General features: G+C 43.8%; 2 protein-coding genes across 3 annotated transcripts in view; one reads left to right on the forward strand and one right to left on the reverse strand.

The window, feature by feature from the left end:
• Positions 1 to 20,529, forward strand: part of SYCP2L (synaptonemal complex protein 2 like) — a 203,740-nt gene that overhangs the window by 94,220 nt on the left and 88,991 nt on the right. The gene's annotated exons all lie outside the window — the stretch shown is intronic.
• GCM2 (glial cells missing transcription factor 2) lies at positions 1,531 to 16,594 on the reverse strand. Its single transcript, XM_003827550.4, has 5 exons — positions 16,505 to 16,594; positions 11,952 to 12,204; positions 11,257 to 11,369; positions 10,703 to 10,828; positions 1,531 to 9,745 (listed from the first exon to the last, which is right to left on the reverse strand). Exons 1-5 carry the CDS (start codon positions 16,592 to 16,594, stop codon positions 8,807 to 8,809), a joined length of 1,521 nt encoding a protein of 506 aa, XP_003827598.3. The 3' UTR covers positions 1,531 to 8,806.

The raw sequence follows: 20,529 nt of genomic DNA on the forward strand, positions 1-20,529 counted from the left end.
CCGGAAATGATCTTTGAAAGCATAGTGCTTAAAGTGGTTAAGAGAAGGAATTCAGGTGGTTTATGGAAACCCGGATCAGTACTGCAGCCTAATACATAGGCCTTCTTGAAGCAGAAGGCTTTTTCAACTGGGGTTTTTAAAACCTCGCACTTAAGAAGCATTGGAAGAGAGAATGTTTATTTTCCGCAGGCGGAGGCCTCCAAAGGCAGGTGGCTGGCATTTTTACCCAGTAGTGCCCTTCTGCTGCATCTGAAGAGCCACAGGTCACTGCAGTTGGAGAGGGCTTCTCCTTCTTCCTCTTCTCCCCCATGCCCACAACCCTGACATGCCTCATGCTTGTCATTCAAATTTATCATTCAAACCATAACACTATGTGGGTAGCTCGGCCTTCTGAGAGAGGATCAGAAAACCCAACTCTAAGGGGCTGGTGAATGGAAAATACATTACTGATGTAACATTCGAAGGACACTCTTGCTTTATTTCACCCAAGTGGAGTGGAAATATGAGTAAATAGGTTGACGATCAGCTGATAGTGTCGTTTGTAAATGAAAACGTCAAAGGGTGATTTTTGCTTTTTAAAATCTTGTGCTGTTTATCTTTGATGTGTATACTTTAAAGGATAATAAAGTATTTTTTCTCCCACTAGAGTACACAGTTAAAATAAATATTATTTTTTCATAAGTGTTCAGTACCTGAATTGTTTTTATATAAATGCACTTTTAGTTTTTTGGTTTATTCAAAGGTCATTTAGTACATTTTGGACAAGAATGAAATTAAATGATAATATTCACATTAAGTAGAGTACCAGATAAAATACAGGACACCTAACTTTGAATTTAAGAAAAATGATGAATAATTTTTGTTATGTCCATGCAGTATTTGGGATACAAACTCAGGCACTACATAATGACACTTCAGTCAACTATGAACTGCGTATATGATGGCGGTCCCATAAGATTATAATAGAGCTGAAAAATTCCTATTGCCTAGTGACATCATAGCTGTCATAACGTTATAGCGAAATGCATTCCTTATGTGTTTATGGTGATGCTGGTGTAAATCAACCTACTGCATTGCAGTCGTATAAAAGTCTAGCATATACAGTTATGTATAATATGTAATACTTGATAATGATAATAAACAACTGTGTTACTGGTTTATGTATTTACTATACTTTTTATCATGATTTTACAGTGTGCTCCATCTATTTATAAATAAAAGTTAGCTGTAAAATAGCCTCAGGTGGGTCCTCCGGGAGGGATTCCAGAAGAAGGCATTAGTACCATAGGAGACGACAGCTCTGTGCATGTTATTGCTCCTGCAGACCTTCCAGAGAGACAAGATGTGGAGGTGGAAGACAGTGATATTGATGATTCTGACCCCATGTAGGCCTAGGCTACTGTGCGTGTTTGTGTCTTAGTTCTTAACAACAAAAAAGTTTAAAAAGCAAAAAATAAAATAAAAAATTAAGAATAGAAAAAAACTTATAGAAGGAAAGAAATATAAATAAGAAAAGAAAATATTTTTGTACAACTGTACAATGTGTGTTTTAAGCTGTTATTGCAAGAGTCAAAAAGTTTTTAAAAATTCATTCTACTATAAAGACACATACACACATGTTTATTGCAGCACTATTCACAATAACAAAGACTTGGAACCAACCCAAACGCCCATCAATGATAGACTGGATAAAGAAAATGTGGCACATATACACCATGGAATACTATGCAGCCATAAAAAAGAATGAGATCATGTCCTTTGCAGGAACATGGATGAAGCTGGAAGCCATCATCCTCAGCTAAACGAATGCAGGAACAGAAAACCAAACACTGCATGTTCTCACTCACAAGTGGGAGTTGAACAATGAGAACACATGGACACAGGGAGGAGGGAGGGGAACAACACACACTGGGGGCTGTCTGGAGGTGGGGGGCAAGGGGAGGGAGGGCATTAGGACAAATACCTAATGCATGTGAGGCTTAAAACCTAGATGAATGGTTGATAGGTGCAGCAAACCACCATGGCACATGTATACCTATGTAACAAGCCTGTACATTCTGCATATGTATCCCTGAACTTAAAGTACAATTTATATATATATATATAAATATTTTTTAAATTAAAAAGTTTTGTAAAGTAAAAATGTTATAGTAAGCTAAGGTTAATTTATTATTAAAGGAAGAAATTTTTAATAAATTTAGTGTATCCTAAGTATGCAGTATTTATAAAGTCTATGCTAGTATACAGTAAGGTCCTAGGCCTTCACATTCATTCATGACCCACTCACTGACTCAATCAGAGCAACTTCCAGTCCTGCAAGCTCTGTTCATGGTAAGTGTCCCACACAGGTGTACCATTTTTTATCTTGTTTTTTTTTTTTTTGAGCCGGAGTTTCACTCTTGTTGCCCAGGCTGGAGTGCAACAGCATGATCTTGGCTCACCGCAACCTCTGCCTCCCAGGTTCAAGCTATTCTCCTGTCTTAGCCTTCTGAGTAGCTGGGATTACAGGTGCATGCCACCAGGCCTGGCTAATTTTTGTATTTTTAGAAGAGACAGGGTTTCATCATATTGGTCAGGCTGGTCTCAAACTCCTGACCTCAGGTGATCCACCCACCTCGACCTCCCAAATTGCTGGGATTACAGGCATGGGCCACTGCACCCGGCCCATTTTTTATCTTTTATACTATATTCTCACTGTACCTTTTCTATGTTTAGATATGTTTAGATACACAAATACTTATTACGTTATAATTGCCTACAATATTCAGTACAGTACTATGATGTCCAGGTTTGTGGCCTAGGAGCCGTAGGTTCTACCATATTAGCCTAAGTGTATAGTGGGCTCTATCATCTAGGTTTGTGCAAATACAATCTGGTTTCTCCACAAGGACGAAGTCGCCTAAGGACACATTTCTTAGAATATATTCCCATTGCTAAGTGATGAATGACTGTGCTTATATTCAGAAATTACTCATTGTTTATCCAAAATTCAAATTTAACTGGATGGCCTGTATTTTTGTTTGCTAACTGTGGCAACCCTATCACCAAGGCAAATTTCACTGGAAGAAATTTGAAGCTCTCAATACAGTTTTTAATCAAGCACGTTGACTTTTATTCACACTTGAAAATCAACGTTACATCATTCAGAGAGTACATATGTTGTCTCCAGCTCCTTGTTTCCCACTGGCCCTCAGCCCATTCCAATCTGCCTCACAGAGCCCCATCACCCCATGGAAACAGGTGTCTTCACGGTCACCAACACGTTCCTTGTTGCTACACCCAATGGACACTCATGTTAACATCTCAGCCACATTCTGCAATGTTGACCTCCTCTCTTTTGAAAGAGTTCGACTCCGGCTTCTGTGACCGCCTTCTCTGTCCTGGTTTTCTACTTATTTGGACACTAATTCTCATCTCCTCTATCAGATCCTTCTCCTCTGAATTCCAAATTGGGAACTCCTCATGACTTCATGCAAGGTTCCCCCGTCCTCCTCTATACCAACACTGTCCAATAGAACTCCCTGTGACGATGGACATGGCCTCTTTCTGCACCGTCCAATGAAGTAGCCACTAGCTATATATGGTGACTACACACTTGAAATGTAGCTCGTGTGACTGAGGGATGGAATTTTAAATTTTATTTATTTAATTTTTTTATTGAGAGTTTCGCTCTGCCACGCAGGCTGGAGTGCAGTGACGCAATCTTGGCTCACTGCAACCTCTGCCTGCTGGGTTCAAGTGATCCTCCTGCCTCAGCCTTCGGAGTAGCTGGGATTATAAGAATGCGCCATCATGCCTGGCTAATTTTTGTATTTTTTATAGCATGTTGGCCAGGCAGGTCTTGAACTCCTGACCTCAAGTGGTCTGCCCACCTTGGCTTCCCAAAGTGCTGGGATTACAGACATGAGCCACTGTGCCCGGCTAACTTTTATTTAATTTTGATTAATTTATATTACCACATATGGCCAGTGGCTACCATATTGGACAGTACAGCTCTAGATTATCTTACTAGGTGAGCTACTATTGGCTTTAAAAAGCGGCTTTATGCTTATGATTTCCTGATATTTATCCATATCTCTGACCCTCCACAGAGGTCCAGGGTCATATCCATCTGATAGCTTCAATGACTCATTGAAGGGACCATAACTGTTCTTTTCTCAGCTGCCAATACTTCAGGAATGGTACCATCATTTACTCAGTTTGTTGAAGCCGGAAACTGAGAGTACTTCTTTATTTTTCCTTATTCCTTACTATCCACACCTAAATCATAAGTTCGTTCCACAGATGCTACCTCCAACTAACTTTTTTTTTTTTTTATGGGCACCCTATTTACTTTTATTACCCAGCAGGATTTGAGGGATAATTGCCCAGAACTGGCATATTGATCCAGATTTTTACATTACCCATCCCTTTTTGTTTCTTCCAAGCTTCAGGAGATCACTACTTGATTCAGGGGAATAAGCAGGGTTAGTCACAGGTTAGGAAATCTGCATGGGGACTGTGTATAAAAGGTAGGAGGCCAGTCATCCCCAAGGGGCTTTTATTGGCTCTGCAAGTCAAACTCGATTCCTTAAAGGGAAGCACAGTTCCAGTCAAAGCTTTGGTAAAACAATCAGTTTCTCCAATTGCGTCTTCAGACTTCTGTTGGTGTAGTGCATGCAGTTAACTCCTGTTTGACGTTCATGAACATTTCAGCTCTTCATGAGTCCTGCACGTTTTTTCTCTATTCCAATGTTGCGATCTTCAAAGCTATTAGAAACGATCCCAGATGGGGCCCTAAAATGAAGCAGCATCGTTCGCTGGGGTAAATATCTGAGGTTCATCGTCTCACACCAAGGGAATTGAAGACGTGGACACACAAGAAGTGAGTTTAAGAGCACAGGTTTATGGGCGAAAGAAAGAGAAAGGAGAATAGTTCTCTCTCCTGCAGAGAGAGAGGGGCTCCTGAGTGGGTCTTCCCCAAATTACATTTTGAATCTGTCTACTTCCTTCCATCTCCACCAATACCATCTAGTCCAAGCCACTATCATTTCTTGCCTGGACTACTTGCAGTCATCTTCCTGCTTCCTAAACCCAGCTTTAATCCAGTATCCACACAGCATCGGGACGATTCCTCTCAAAACATAAATTGGATCATGCCACTTTGTTCCTTAAAATTCTTCAGTGGTGGCCGGGCGCAGTGGCTCATGCCTGTAATCCCAGCACTTTGGGAGGCCGAGGCGGGTGGATCACAAGGTCAGGAGTTCGAGACCAGCCTGGCCAAGTCGGTGAAACCTCATCTACTAAAAATACAAAACTTAACCGGGCATGGTGGCATGTGCCTGTAATCCTAGCTACTCAGGAGGCTGAGGTAGGAGAATCGCTTGAACCTGGGAGGCGGAGGTTGCAGTGAGCCGAGATCGTGCCATTGCACTCCAGCCTGGACCACAAGAGCGAAACTCCGTCTTCAAAAAAAAAAAATAAATAAAAGACCAGGCGCAGTGGCTCACACCTGTAATCCCAGCACTTTGGGAGGCCGAGGCAGGCGGATCACGAGGTCAGGAGTTCGAGACCATCCTGGTTAAGACAGTAAAACCCCGTCTCTACTAAAAATACAAAAAAATTAGTCGGGCGCGGTGGCGGGCGCCTGTAGTCCCAGCTACTCGGGAGGCTGAGGCAGGAGAATGGCGTGAACCCAGGAGGCGGAGCTTGCAGTAAGCCAAGATCACACCACTGCACTCCAGCCTGGGCGACAGAGCGAGATTCCATCTAAAAAAAAAAATTCTTCAGTGGTTTGCCATGGCTCTTGGAATAAAATCTAGATGCCCTGTATTGGACTTCAAGGCTCTGAGCCCTGCTTTCCATTTCAATCCAATTCATGCCATACTTCTCCTATTTACACTGTGTTTACACAGTGATAAGTTGATCCCTTGTTAACTTGGCACCCATATGCATCCCTTATACCATACTTAATTTCCAAATAAAGACATGGTAGCTCTGCCTAATGTGATGCGACTAACATAATGTAACTATCCTGCGTACAACTGAACATGCGCTAACCCCTTTTCCAGAATTCAGCTTCCAGGATCTCAGCATTTGGGATTTTAATCTTTTGGGATTGTGATTTTTGAGATTTTAGACATTAGGGATTTTGATCATTCTGGATTTCAACATTTGGGATTATGGCATTCAGGACTGTGTCTTTTGGGATTATGATGGGCACCACCTAAAATCATAAGTTTGATGTGTTATTTATATCTTTTTCTATTATACATTAAAGTAAGTCAGTAACTATTGAAATATTTGTGGACTGTCTAGACTCACTCTGTACCCCATGGGATCCTTGTACCACATATTGGGAAATGATTGTCTCAGGGCCTCCAGCATGTCTGCTCACTCCCATCCCTGGCCCTTCCTCCCCATCCTGCCGGGATTCCTCAAGTCCCACATTGGAACACGAACACTTAGAAGTAACAAAACTCACTCTGTGCCAAGAGCAACGCTAAAGTATAAATGCAATTTTATTGATAAAAGAGTACAATCAAAGCCAATATGATGTATTGGCTAGGAACAGGGAGATGACCTGGATTCAAATCTTGGTCTCCCACTTGCTCTATAAGTCATTTCACCTTCTCAGGTAGCTCAGGGGATAGCTGTGAGGATTAAATCAATTAATGTATGTTCAGGGCTTACAATGTCTGACACATGGTAAATACTGATATATATATATATGTATATATATTTAATTTTTTTCTTTTTTTAAAAAAAAATGTTCTTTATTTTTTGAGACAGGGTCTAGCTCTGTTGCCCAGGCTGGAGTGCAGTGGTGCTATCTCAGCTCATTGCAACCTCTACCTCCTGGGCTCAAGCCATCCTCCCACCTCAATCTTCTGAGTAGCTGGGACTACAGGTGTGTGCAATCACACCCGGCTAATTTTTGTATATATATTTTTTTTTTGTAGAGATGGGGTTTTGCCATGTTGCCCAAGCTGGTCTCTAATTCCTGGGCTCAAGCGATCCACCTGCCTCAGCCTCCCAAAGTGCTAGGATTACAGGTGTGAGCCACCATGTTTGGCCACTAAGTGCTATGTAAATGTTAGATATTATTATAGCTTGTGAGTTTTGGCAATGGAAGTTCAAAGGAAAAAGTAACCAATGAGTGTACTAAGCATCTTTCCCTTTGAAAAAAATTGGTTGGTTAGAAACTCAAAGGAGTGTACTCATACCTACTCAATCTTTTGTTAAGTACTGCATGCATTTATGATGTTGGAGTATTAGGCTTTTATGAATTAGTTGGATGATATAGAATGCTCAATGATTTAAAATGGCATCTGACTGACTACAATTTAGCTATACAAATTGATTATTCTATGCAAATTTGAGGATGATACTTCTAGGCACCCCCCCCCCAAAATATATTGCTCGTGTAGTTTATCTTTATTTGAAAACAGAATATTTTCACTAAAGTGTGTGTGTGAACACTCCAAATGTTTTGAAAAGGCTTTCTGTTATGACAGAGTACAACAACAGGTATTTTGCAAATAAACTACAAAACAGTCAAACTATTTAATACTTGTTTTTTTTTTTTTTTTTTTGAGACAGGGTCTTGCTCTGTTGCCCAAGCTGGAGTGCAGTAGCACAAAGATGGCTGACTGCAGCCTTGACCTCGTGGGTTCAAATGATCCTCCCACCTCAGCTTCCCAAGTAGCTAGAACCACAGGCACACTGCCATGCCCTGGGGTCTCTCTCCGTTGCCCAGAGATGAGGGCTCTCCCTGTTGCCCAGGCTGGTCTCAAACTCCTGGGCTCAAGCAATCCTCCTGCCTTGGTCTCCCAAAGTGTTGGGATTACAGGCGTGAGCCACCTCTCTCAGCCAATTTAATAAGTTTTAATGTTTCATAACAACTGTTTCCCAGGTCATAATATGAACAATTTTTTTCCTATTTCTGTTTTGAAGTAAGGCAAGAATTAGCTTCATTACTTTAAAATGTCCTTATTACATTTAATTGAACATTATCAATTACCTTTATGAAGAATAACAGAGGAACCGTAAAGCTGTATTTCAGCAAAACATTTTAATTCTAATTCTGAAACCTAATCAGAAAAAAAATGTATTTAGTACAATGGTAATCCATTAAATACAACTCATCATCGTTAGGCTGTCTCTGTTATGGAAACTATCATGTTATGAAAAGGTTAGGAAAAGGTTAGGAAACTATCATGTTATGAAAAGGTAATATTGAATCTTTTAAAAACAACTGAACTTTACCATTGCTAGAGATTTTTTGAAAAGCTGTAGATACATACGTTGGAGATAAAACAATCAAAATTACTTCCTGAAGCTAGTTTAACAGGTTCTAAATGCTAAACAAAAATTTCATGAAATGACTCAGGCGATAAGATTGTAAAAATTTTTTCCTGAAGCTATTTTGGCAGCCTCTAGGGATGTGAAATTCCCTAAGGTGCTCTAATGGGAAAAGTCCTACAATAAGAACCAGAATCCTTGACTTCTACTCCTGCTAATAAGCTAAGTGAACTTAGGTCAGTATTTAACCTCCTACAGTTTGCTTATTTGTTCATTTGAGAGACTCACACTTTCCTCACTACTTCTATGTATTGTAGCCAGTTTCAAAATGCTGTGTGAAATTTCCCATATTATCTAATCATTTCCAACTGATTATTTTCTCAGTTACTCAGCATTTTTACTACTATCTGTGTTTCTTTGCACACAAGGTGAATCTCCCAACTCAATAAGAGATCATTGCCATTTCACATTTCCCTGCCTCCTGCCTGCATGCACACTGCTATTATGTCCCCTGGATTGTCTTTCAAAAATCCTCATTGTTGTAGGTAAAGAAGGGACCCAGTCTGTCTGAGTAACTGACTGCAGAGCCCAGCCCAGACAGACACACATCCCAAGTCTCTGCTTCATCTGTCCTAGAGGAAACTGGCTCGTAGGGAATAGCCACAGTGGGTCTGATGGCCCGGCAATCTCCTGCAATTTTCATAGGAGGTGGCCCTGAAGGAGAGGCTGCCCTGGTGACTGTCACCGGAGGACCCCAGGCTTCTGGATAGACAGACATCCCAGTATCTTCAGGAGCATAGTTACAGCTCGAAAGACTCTTCACCTCTCGCACACTGTCGCTGTATTTCATAGCAGGGGGCTGGTAGGCCTGGTAGGACACTTTAGTGGTGGTGGTGATCACGGTTTGTAGGGCAGGGGCACCTGGTGGTGGAGTCGTGAGGTACCTGCAGGGAAGCTCTGGGTTATAATAAGGGCGAGTGGCCATGGCCTGAAACTGCCCATGGTTAGTCCTCTCCACAAGGCTGGGTTTTCCAAGAGCTGGTTTCCAGCCATGCTGTTTGTTGGTGAAATCAAAGCTTCTGTCATAGCTGCTGTATGAATTGACATTACATTGTAGTGTGTTCAGATGAACCCAGTCTGTGTCATTAGGGATACCGGTGGAATCCTTATAAAGGGTGGGATATGGGCTTAAATTTGTATAACCAGGGTTTGCCAATTCATAGCTGCAAGGTGGCCTAGGCAAATAGATTCTTGGGCTTGAGTATTTCTGAAAGGGTGGCATTTTGTCTCCTTGAAAGGTGGCTAGGTCACAGGTAGCTTTGTAAACATCAGACTTTGGGAAGGAAGGGCAAGGCTGCCCTGGAATAGGGAAGCTGGTTTCAGTAACTATATCAAAGTCTTCTGGATTTTCCAAGGGAGGTATGTTGCTGAAATGACCACTGCTGTCTTGATTTTCTTCTGCCTAGAAAAATGATACAAACATAGACACATGCTATGTAAATGGTGTGGACACCCTCACCTGTAACAATAGCCAAGAAGTAAGTAAAAACAGACATCCATGTGCTGGGCTCTGTGTTGTGAACATGGCACTGCTCAGGTACGTGATTTAAGCACATGGTCCAGGGGTTGCTAAGCTTGGGCTCGCTCAGACATAAATACCAACAACTGAATGACAAAGGTCCATGGTAGCCAGGTAGGATGCTTCTGAGTGACAGATGGTCCTGTTCTCACCTATACTGTGTTCCTAATAGTGGAGACTTAGAAGCCACACAGGCCCGGGTTCAATTCCTGACTCTGTCCCTCACAAATTGTACAAGCCACTTAACCTCTCTGAGCCTCAGATTCCTCATCTTAAAAATGGAACTTAATAATAGTAACCTCATTATAGGGTTTCTGCAACCATTAAATGTGTGAAACTCTTAGACCAGTGCCTGGCACATAGGAAGTGCTGGAGAATGTCAGTTTCTGTTATCCTTACACTAACACTCTGCCTGCTTGGCGTGCTTTGGTTGAAAAGCCAAACTGAATTAAATTGCGCAGAGAAATTTTATCCATTCTTGTGGATGAAATAATGGAAAGGACCCTCTCAAGGGTGCACTGTTAACTTCCTGTTGGTAGGCACATATTTCTATCTTTATTACTGTTGCATAATCGCCCTTATATTAGGATGTCAGCTCAGCACACTGACATATCAGGACGGTATCATTGCCTGTAGAGATTGTTGCTTTTTGTTTTAAGGAGAAGGGATTAGAAACCCTGTCCAAATGTTGATTTAATGATATTTTGTTACAGACATATAATTTTCACACGAAATCAAACCCTTGTAATTAATGTATGACCTTCATATTTTGCATAACGATCAGCGTATCTTGGGATGAAAATGAGCTGAGACCACTGTGCGCTATCAGCTCCCTGTTACCTCGGATTCTCGAATTCTCTTTTTCTGGGGTTGGTAGAAAGAGGCCATTTGTCTCTTGATGGTGCTTCTTCTAGCTTCTGTCTCTGATTTGCTCTCTGGTCTTGGATGATCATGAACTCCCTTGGCCTGCGATAAGGAGAAAATGAACCATACATTTGTGCCTCTAAAGGAAGCTGACAGTGTTGCCCAAAAATTGATCATGCCTTTCCCAACATCTCAAGTGTTTAGTTTTGTTTCTTTCAAAATGACAGAAAAAAAAATTCTTGAACAAATAAAACAGGCTCAAGAATTGACATCTGAAAAGATCACCTGCAATCCCTTCACTCTATTAAAAGAACTATAACTTGGTTTACCATCTGTGGACCTTAAAGAGCACAAAGTAGTGAGTGAATTTCTAGGCTCCCGCTAGGTCCCTGGGGAGCTCCAGCACCTATTTCTGGCCACTGGGGCTGTATTTTGTTTGGCCCAGGGTTCCCAAGGCACACGACAGGTGGTTTGGCCTTTGTGGTCTGATGAAAAGTATCCATCACAAATTGTGTTCTCACCTGACCTACCTGAAAAAAGATTGCGTTGCCATCAAGCCGCCAAAAGTTGGTTACGGGGTATCCGCTGTGCCCTCGACAAGGAATCAGCTCCAAAGCAGAATGACAGTTAGGGCATGTCTTCTCTGCAAAGCCCAGAAGGGAGAAATATTAACCCTGACCCCAGACCCTTCTGAAGAAAGAAGGGGAAAATTAGGTGGGAACAAAGAACTCATGCTCGGGCGCGGTGGCTCACGCCTGTAATCCCAGCACTTTGGGAGGCCGAGGTGGGTGGATCACTTGAGGTCAGGAGTTCAAGACCAGCCTGACCAACATGGAGAAACCTTGTCTCTACTAAAAATACAAAATTAGCCGGGTGTGGTGGCTCACGCCTCTAATCCCAGCACTTTGGGAGGCCGAGACAGGCAGATCACCTGCTGTCGGGAGTTCAAGACCAGCCTGACCAACATGGAGAAACCCTGTCTCTACTAAAAATGCAAAATTAGCCGGGCGTGGTGGCGCATGCCTGTAATCCCAGCTACTTGGGAGGCTGAGGCAGGAGGATCGCTTGAACCCGGGAGGCGGAGGTTGCAGTGAGCTGAGATTGCACCATTGCAGTCCAGCCTGAGTGACAGAGTGAGACTCCATCTCAAACAAACAAACAAAAACAACAACAACAAAAAACTCATGACTCCAAGGTCACCCTCTCCCTGGCCCCATGTCCTCACTCTGCTGTTTCAGCCGTGCCTTGTCGCAGATGGCCGGCCTCAGCTGCAGGCGGGAACCGTCGGGCAGGGTGCAGGCCTGTGTACACACCACCACACCCAGGCACGACTTCTTGAGGATGTGGCCATTGTGGTTGTTGGTGTTGCGCATGGCCCAGCCGCTCAGGTGACGCTGTGCCTTCTTCTCATCGCTGCTGTAGATGAAGCGCACGTAGCCGTCAGGCCACTCTCGGAATTGGTCAAAGAGGGCCAGCTCCTGGAAGAGTGCAGAAGGAAGGGTGGTCAGTCTATCCAGTCCAAACTGCACACATCATGCTCTAAAATTTCTCCAAGCACATTAGGATATAAACAGGTTCTTTTTAAATCCAGTAATGTCAAATTCCAAAATGCCACTCTTTCTATGTAAGACTTCCTGACAACCAGGTAATAATTAATGTTTAATAGTGCTTATCTGTTAAATGCTATACATGTATTAGTTCATCTAGACTTCAAATTATAGGCAAACAATTATTTCCAATTTGCCGATGAGGACATGGAGGCCAGAGAGGTTAATCAACTCGCCCAAGGTCACATCACACAGCTAGCAAGATCTGGATCCAGGATTTGCACCCTGGCAGTCCCATTCCAGAGCCTGTACTTCTTACCACTATGTTATATCACTTCTTGGTGTGTTTAAATGTTGAAAACATTTTTAAGTTAAGTATCAAAGTACCAGGGGAAAAAGTGATTGGAATGTTCTATCACTGAAATGCAATTTAACTGGTAAATATCTTTAAGTCAGTGCATTTTCTTCAAAAGCACTTGGCTCTCTATGCCAAACCTGTCAGTCACATTAGCAGTGGCACCCAGAGTAATGTCAGAGAGGAAAGAACAGCTTCCCTCCCTACTCTCAACTTGGCTCTCCAAGTTTAAAAGGGTACTGCAATGAGGGACTTAAGCCATGAGCTTTGGGGTGTGGGTGAGCTTGTCTGGCACTGGACTGCTCCCTAGAGCAATATGGGACTGTCATTCTCCTCAACAAAGAGCCACATGGCTGAAATAATAAGTTGTATCTAAAATACTGAGCATTGCCTTAGTATTCATATTTGGTAGTCTTTGTCAATTTAATGCATTATTTACACTGCAATAAATGTCACTTTTGCATATAAGTTTCATTGAAAAATCACCCTTTACTGAGCACTTTCTTTTTTCTTTCTTTTGAGATGGAATCTCACTCTGTCACCCAGGCTGGAGTGTAGTAGCATGATCTCAGCTCACTGCAACCTCCGCCTCCCAGGTTCAAGTGATTCTCCTGCCTCAGCCTCCTGACTACCTGGGACTACAGGTGCATGCCACCACGCCTGGCTATTGTTTGTATTTTTAGTAGAGATGGGGTTTCACCATGTTGGCCAGGATGGTCTTGATCTTCCTGACCTCATGATCCACCCACCTTGGCCTCCCAAAGTGCTGGGATTACAGGCATAAGCCACCATGCCCGGCCACTGAGCACTTTCTTTTATGTAATGTTTAGGGCTGCTTTCACACTACAGTGCAGAATTGAATATTTGGAACAGAAACAGTATGACCTGCAAAGCCATATTATGCAATATATATAATTCTCACAACATCTTTGCAAGATGGACATCTTTACTCTTGTTTACTAAATAAGGAAGTGGAGGTTCAATAGATAACCTTTCACAGTGGCATAGCTGGAATATAAACAGAAGATGGGTAGCAGCCAGACCCAGTAGCTTTGCTGGTGTAATAAAGGCTCAGAAGAGTGTATCATAGCAGTAAGCCATTTGCATCTCCTCCCCACTCTTGCCACTCAGGAAAATTAGATCAAACATTTGCAAAGCTGAAGTATTCACAGTTGGAAAATTCAGACTTGTATACATCATTAATACTGCACATTCTAACAGTAATAAGGTTAATGGGTGATTTTGTTTCCAAAATTACAAAGATATTGTTGAAATCATTATTACTACCATGGGTATTATTTATCTTTTCTCTGAAATATTACAATTGACATGATACATCAATGTAAGGTAAGTCACAAATGAAATATATAATGATGTACTATCAACTCCAAGCTTATATTAAATGCTAATATCTTTGTTTTAAAAGTGAATATTTTAACTTAAGGATCTTAGTAACAAATTGACAATTTTCCAGAAAACAGCATTTCTTTAGCTCTCCCTTAAGGATGTAGACTAGGCCCCCATGCCTCACACGAGCTACTGAGGTAGTGACCCTGGCAATGAAGCCACAGAGATTGTATTTTTAAAATCAGTACAAGAATAGAGGATGTCAAGGATTGGGTTTCACTTGCTCTCAAGTGTTGGCATGTTGTGTGTGTGTCTACACACACACAGACACTGAACCTGATCGTAGACCTGGAGGAGAGTTTGAGATGGTTATCTCACTCTACCACTTGATGACAAGTGAGTAAGTAGCCTGAGACTAAGGCAAATTCAAGGACTCTCTCAAGGTCATACAGGTAGTTTAACTTGCTCACTCGGTTAGCCAGAGCAGGGCGATGCTAAGTTTCTTCACTTCTCCATGTCCCAGTGTGCCTGGCCCTTTTGAGATATTACACACAAGCTTCCTGCTTAACAACCAGTCTCCTAAAAAAAAGTTCATATTGACATGGGAAGTCTAGCAAATGCTTGAGAGATGAACCATAATTACATTACTTGGATGTGACTTTTCTAAAATGCAAGATATGATTGTTTCCTGTGAAGATGTACATGGACAGAAACAGAATGAGATGCACTTGCTCTACCGTGGTCCACTTTCATGAAAATGGTACCATGTGACTCTAAAGTAGGCAGACTTTAAAACAAAGGAGTGGGCCAGGCACGGTGGCTCACACCTGTAATCCCAGCACTTTGGGAGGCTGAGGCGGGTGGATCAGCTGAGGTCAGGAGTTCGAGACCAGCCTGACCAACATGGAGAAACCCAATCTCTACTAAAAATACAAAATTAGCTGGGCGTGGTGGCGCATGCTTGTAGTCCCAGCTACTCGGGAAGCTGAGGCAAGAGAATCGCTTGAGCCTGGGGGATGGAGGTTGCAGTGAGCTGAGATCGTGTGATTGCACCCCAGCCTAGGCAACAAGAGCTAAACCCCGCCTCAAAAAACAAACAAACAACAAAAAAAAACCCCAACAAACAAACAAAAACAAAGGAGTAAAACACACCTAACCTACTACAAATATATGGATCCAAAAAAGTGCTGACCTCTATGAGAGGCGACACAATGTTGCAATGAATTGTTATTCATCTGAACACCTATCAGACACATTTTAGTTGCGGACAAAATGACACATCTCTTTTATCCCTGTGCCACAACATTGCTGGAAGCCCACATCTGCAAATGGTTGGGAAGCAACTCTCATTCTACACCCCCCATCCCCTACAGCCAGGACTTCAACGTCACTCAATTTTGGCCCTAACCAGTGTGACTAATCATAATTGGTCATTCTCTGGAACTGGCTTCAAACCACCCACTTCATTCACCACTTCATCCACCCCAGTCATTCTTTGGACTTAGCTCCAAACCATTTTTGCTTTATTGAAATAAAGCAAAATACAACAAATTCACCCTAAAAGAATGATGATTTGCTTGTCATTAGAGAAGAAGTAAGTTTTGGGTACAGGTGGCCTTGTTGGCATGACTATGGGGCCTCCTTCCTCCGAGCAGTTAGGGAGGTCTGAGCAAATTGCTCAAGTCGGGCTACTTGTTTTAAATTTAGGTCATTAGATTGACTTTACAGTTGTACCTCAGTTTTGCTGCATGAGAAGCAGTGGTATTTACATCTGCTTAGATTTTCTCCTTAGCTTCCTCATGGATTTAAAGTAAATGAATAAGGAGAGAGGCACCTGATTTCTACCTTGGTTAAAGGGAAGTGAAAGGACAGGCGTCCCGCTCTCCCCAAGACTGGCAATGTGGAGCCTGACCAACATTTCCTGCTGCTTTGCGTGTGATTTCAGGCAAGCACAAGGAAATTGCTGGGAGAAGACACATTTCTTCTTCTTCTTCTTCTTCCTCTTTTTTGAGACGGAGTTTTGCTCTTGTTGCCCAGGCTGGAGTTCAATGGCGCGATCTTGGCTCACCGCAACCTCTGCCTCTCGGGTTCAAGCGATTCTCCTGCCTCAGCCTCCCGAGTAGCTGGGACTTTAGGCATGCGCCACCACTCTCGGCTGATTTTGTATTTTTGGTAGAGACGGGGTTTCTCCATGTTGGTCAGGCTGGTCTTGAACTCCCGACCTCAGATGATCCGCCCGCCTCAGCCTCCCAAAGTGCTGGGATTACAAGTATGAACCACAGCGCCCGGCCAAGAAGACACATTTCTAAACCCAACTCAGCCTTTTGTAGAGTCCAGTTTTCTTTCTACACTTGAGAGGGCCTCAGAAACCCAGAAATTTTGCGGGTATGTGTGCGTGTGTGTGTGCGTGTGTGTGTGTGTGTGTGTGTGTGTATGGTCCGTCCGCTGACTCTTCAAGAACTCGAATGCCATTCTCCCTCCTTCGGATGGACAGCGCCCCGCGTGCCCGCACACACCCGGTTCACTTACCTGAGGCATCTGCGGATCGTTGATGTCCCAGCTGAGCTGCATCCCGTAGGAGCACACGCCGACCGCTTCCTGCACCGCGGCCGCCGGCATCTGCCCAACTCGCTCGCGCTTTCCGCCCAGGGTTCTGAAAAATAGAAGAAAAAAGGACAGGTGCGCCAGGTGGATTTTTTTTCTTCTCTTTAAAGAAGAAAGTGGGGTGTGTGAAGGGGAGGTGCAGAGAGAGAGAAAGAGAGAGAGGTTGTTTAGAAATCTGGAAGCTGGGGACAATGGTTATGGACCCGGGCGGGGCATTGTCTTTGGCCGCGGTGCTGAACGGTCTCCACCCAAACGGCAGCATCGACCTCTGGCAGCTGCCCCCTCCTTTATAAAGATATACCTCCGGGGGGCTCCGCCCTGTCTCGCCTACCTCGCTAGCGCCCACGTTCCAGGGGCCGGTCGCCCCCTCCACCACAGTCCCAGGAACGGAGGTGGAGGTTAAACTCAGCCCTGGAAGCAAATGGAAACTGCAGCCAGAGGGTGGGGGTGGAGAGGGTAAGTAGGAATGTATCCTTTAAGTTTAAAACCTTATTATTTTCTTCTTTTCTTTTCTTCTTTTTTTTGTCTCACTCTGTTGCCCAGGCTAGAGTGCAGTGGCGCCATCTCAGCTAACTGCAACCTCTGCCTCCCAGGTTCAAGCGATTCTCCTGCCTCAACCTCCCGAGTAGCTGGGAATACAGGTCCGTGCCACCATCCCTGGCTAATTTTTGTATTTTTAGTAGAGACAGGTTTTAGCCATGCGAAACCCTGACCAAGCTGGTCTTGAACTCCTGACCTCAGGTGATCTGCCCGCCTGGGCCTCCCAAAGTGCTGGGATTACAGGCGTGAGCAACCGCGACCAGCCTATTTTTTTTTTTTTTTTTTCTAAACGCGTCCAGCTTCCCTGATTTCGGAAAGGGGCTTAGATGGAGGCTTTCCAGCAAAGTCCCCTGAGAGCCAACACTCAATTCCAGGAGAGCGTGGGAACCGTGCGTGGGCCCCTCTGCCGTCCGCGTGCGCCCTAGCCTGAATAACCGCGCCCACGCCTCCTAGTTAGGGGTCAGCCCATTTTGGGCCTCCACTGCCGGCTCTTCCCCTAACTATTGTGAGTGTCTCGGAGTCTTCGCTCTGCTGTTTGGGACGTGCCAGGGTGCGCCAAGCCTCCGCGTATGCTCGCGAGCCCAGGCGCCTTCACGCTCCCGGGGACTTCGGAGGGACCTGGCCCTGCAGGAACGGAGTCCTACGAAGTGAACCTGGAGGAGGTTGGGGGCGGAAATGAGCCCGGGGTAGGTGGGAGCCTGGGGAAGGAGGGAAAGGGGAGAGGGGAAAGTCCCAAAGAACTCGCTTTCTCCACTGCTTTGGCTCCCTCTGGGTCTCAGCTTCCTTATCTGTTTATCTGTTAAATAAGAGGTTGTGGTTCGGCGAGCTCTCAGTTGCCACCCACCCGAACACAAATCTTTTTTTTTTTTTTTTTTTGAGACGGAGTCTCACTCTGTCGCCCCGGCTGGAGTGCAGTGGTGCAATCTCGGCTCACTGCAACCTCCGCCTCCCAGGTTCAAACGATCCTCCTGCCTCAGCCTCCCGAGTAGCTGGAACTACAGGCGCGCCATCGCGACCAGCTAATTTTGTATTTTTAGTAGAGACAGGGTTTTACCAAGTTGGCCAGGATGGTCTCGATCTTTTGACTTCGTGATCCGCCAGTCTCGGCCTCTCAAAGTGCTGGGATTAAAGGCGTGAGCCACCGCGCCTGGCCCACAACTCTTAAAAAAAAAACTTTACTGATACAGTCTTGGAAATATCACGACGAAATTGAATTTACTCTATTACAGTCTTGGGAGGCTTTGGAGGACTAGAGAATCGCGGTGGTGCGGGGGTGCGCAGCACAATGTGGGTTCTGCGGGGCTGGGACGAAACCTTCTTCATCTGAGCAGCCGACTCGCCCAGGGCTACTCCGGCACATGGAGACCCTCAGTATATATATATTTAAAAAAAACAAAAAACAACAAACAAAAAAACAAAACCGATTGAAGTGACTAAAGTCACTCTTTGGCTACCCCAAGGCCGGATTCTTGGCGGCCAGGGAAAAGGGCTTCTGGAATTTATTGCCCGCGCCCTTGTTTTGCAGCTGCACGCTTCCATTCCCAGCCCCAGCCAGAGAAGAGGAGCCAACTCCTCACGGCGGATCCCTTGATAGAGGAGGATGAACCGAATCCATGACCCTCCAGACCCGGGAAGCGACGCACCATAGACCTTGGCACCGCAAAGCCCGTGCTGAGCACACGGACGGGTGCTGCGCGGGACTCGGCCGGGAGGGCGCCCATGCCAACGCCTCTCGCAGGATTAGTGCCTTCGGTTGGCGAAAGGCGGATAAAGGAAGAGCGAAACCACCTCAGGAAGCTAAGGGTGGTCCAAGCTCCCTGTCCTTTTACTTCCCCAGCCAAAGGCACAGTGAGGCTTGCTTAGAAAAGTCCATCCCGCGATTGGGCGCAGTGGCTCATGCCTGTAATCCCAGCACTTTGGGAGGCCGGGACGTGAGGATCGCTTGAGCCCAGGAGTGCAAGACCAGCCTGGGCAACATGGCGAAACCCTGTCTCTTCGAAAAAAAAAAAAAAAAGCCGGGCATGGTGGCGTGTGCCTGTAGTCCCAGCTACTTGGGAGGCTGAGGCGGGAGGTTCGCTTGAATCCAGGAGGCAGTGGTTGCAGTAACCTGAGATAGCTAGCGCCGAGCCTGGGCGACAGAACGAGACCCTGTCTCAAAAAAAAAAAAAAAAAAAAAAAAAAAGGAAGGAAAGAAAGACAGAAAGAGAGAGAGAGGAAGGAAGGAAGGAAGGAGAAAGAAAAGAAAAAGAAAAAAAAAAAGAAAAGGAAAGAAAAAAGAAAAAGTATCCCAGTCGGTCAGAGAAGCCTGCCAGTGGCAGCGGACCAGCGAACTCTATTGGGGAGAAAGGCCAACTTTGAGCAGTTCCTCGCGATTTTTTCCTCCTTTATCTTCTAGCTGGGGTCCTCCTCCCAGTCAAAGCCGAAGGGTCCTAGCAGAAGAAAGTGATTTGTTCATTCCCAGCCTCCTTTCTCCCGAAGTTCTCCCCTCCTAAAAGGTCCTGTCAGTCAGGGTTTCTGATTAAAATCACTCTCAAATGGTCGCCACTGAGGTCTAGTTGGGAACGAAGAGATGTGTCTACTCTTCACCCACGAGTTTCATTCACAGATTTTTCATCTTATTAACTGTCTGCCAAAGGTCCCCGAAACTCCTGTTGATTCAGTTGCTTTTCGTGTTGTTTTGTCTTCCAAAATTGAATGAAAATTTATTGATTATCCATTTTAATTATAGTATTTCATTAAATGTTGTAGTCTAAGATAACTTATCCTTTCAAATGTTCTAAAAATAACCTTAAAATGGTGATTTAAAGTTACCTCTGAAAATGCATAGAAATTAATTTTTGGTCTTATTGCAGTGCTAGAATAGTTCTTGTCTCTGTGCCTTTGGAATGTTCCTAGAGAGACCTGACCCGTCAAAAACATAAATAAATAAAACTTTTTTATGTTAAAGGCAAATCAATTAATTTCTAAAGGGATTCTGGTATCCAAAGAAATGTCATAGAGCCTCTACTATATTTAGTTTGAGAAGAATTAGAGTATGCATTTCAAGTTGCCATAAATTATATTAAGACAAAACATGTTAGTAAAAGAAGCTAATCAAAGTAAAAAAAAAAAAACCAGATAAAAGGTATTTTGCCTATTCTGTTATTTTTAATTTCTCTTAAAGATTTGAATGCATTGCACCACAGACTTTGGAAGGACATGTTTTTCCCCAAAAGCCTGAAAATAATAGATGATTAAGTTTTCTATCTAATATTATGAAAACTCTAATTTTTAAATATTCTCTTAAAATTCATTTAAACTGTAGTATTTTGTTTATTGCTTATTATTCATTGTTTCTTTCTTGCCCTGGTATTATATTTGTATTGACTCACAATAGCTTATACTCACAGCTGTTCCTGTCTTGATTACTA

The sequence above is a fragment of the Pan paniscus genome, chromosome 5, assembly GCF_029289425.2.
Source record: "Pan paniscus chromosome 5, NHGRI_mPanPan1-v2.0_pri, whole genome shotgun sequence".
Classification (NCBI taxonomy): domain Eukaryota; kingdom Metazoa; phylum Chordata; class Mammalia; order Primates; family Hominidae; genus Pan; species Pan paniscus.

What these genes read in the sequence shown, in the direction of transcription:
- GCM2 (XM_003827550.4), bottom strand. Translation starts at nt 16,594, where the DNA reads ATGCCGGCGGCCGCGGTGCAGGAAGCGGTCGGCGTGTGCTCCTACGGG. An exon ending in ACGATCCGCAGATGCCTCAG is followed by an intron (nt 12,205 to 16,504) that starts GTAAGTGAACCG and finishes GCACTCTTCCAG; the next exon opens with GAGCTGGCCCTCTTTGACCA. An exon ending in GCAACGCAATCTTTTTTCAG is followed by an intron (nt 10,829 to 11,256) that starts GTAGGTCAGGTG and finishes TCCTTATCGCAG; the next exon opens with GCCAAGGGAGTTCATGATCA.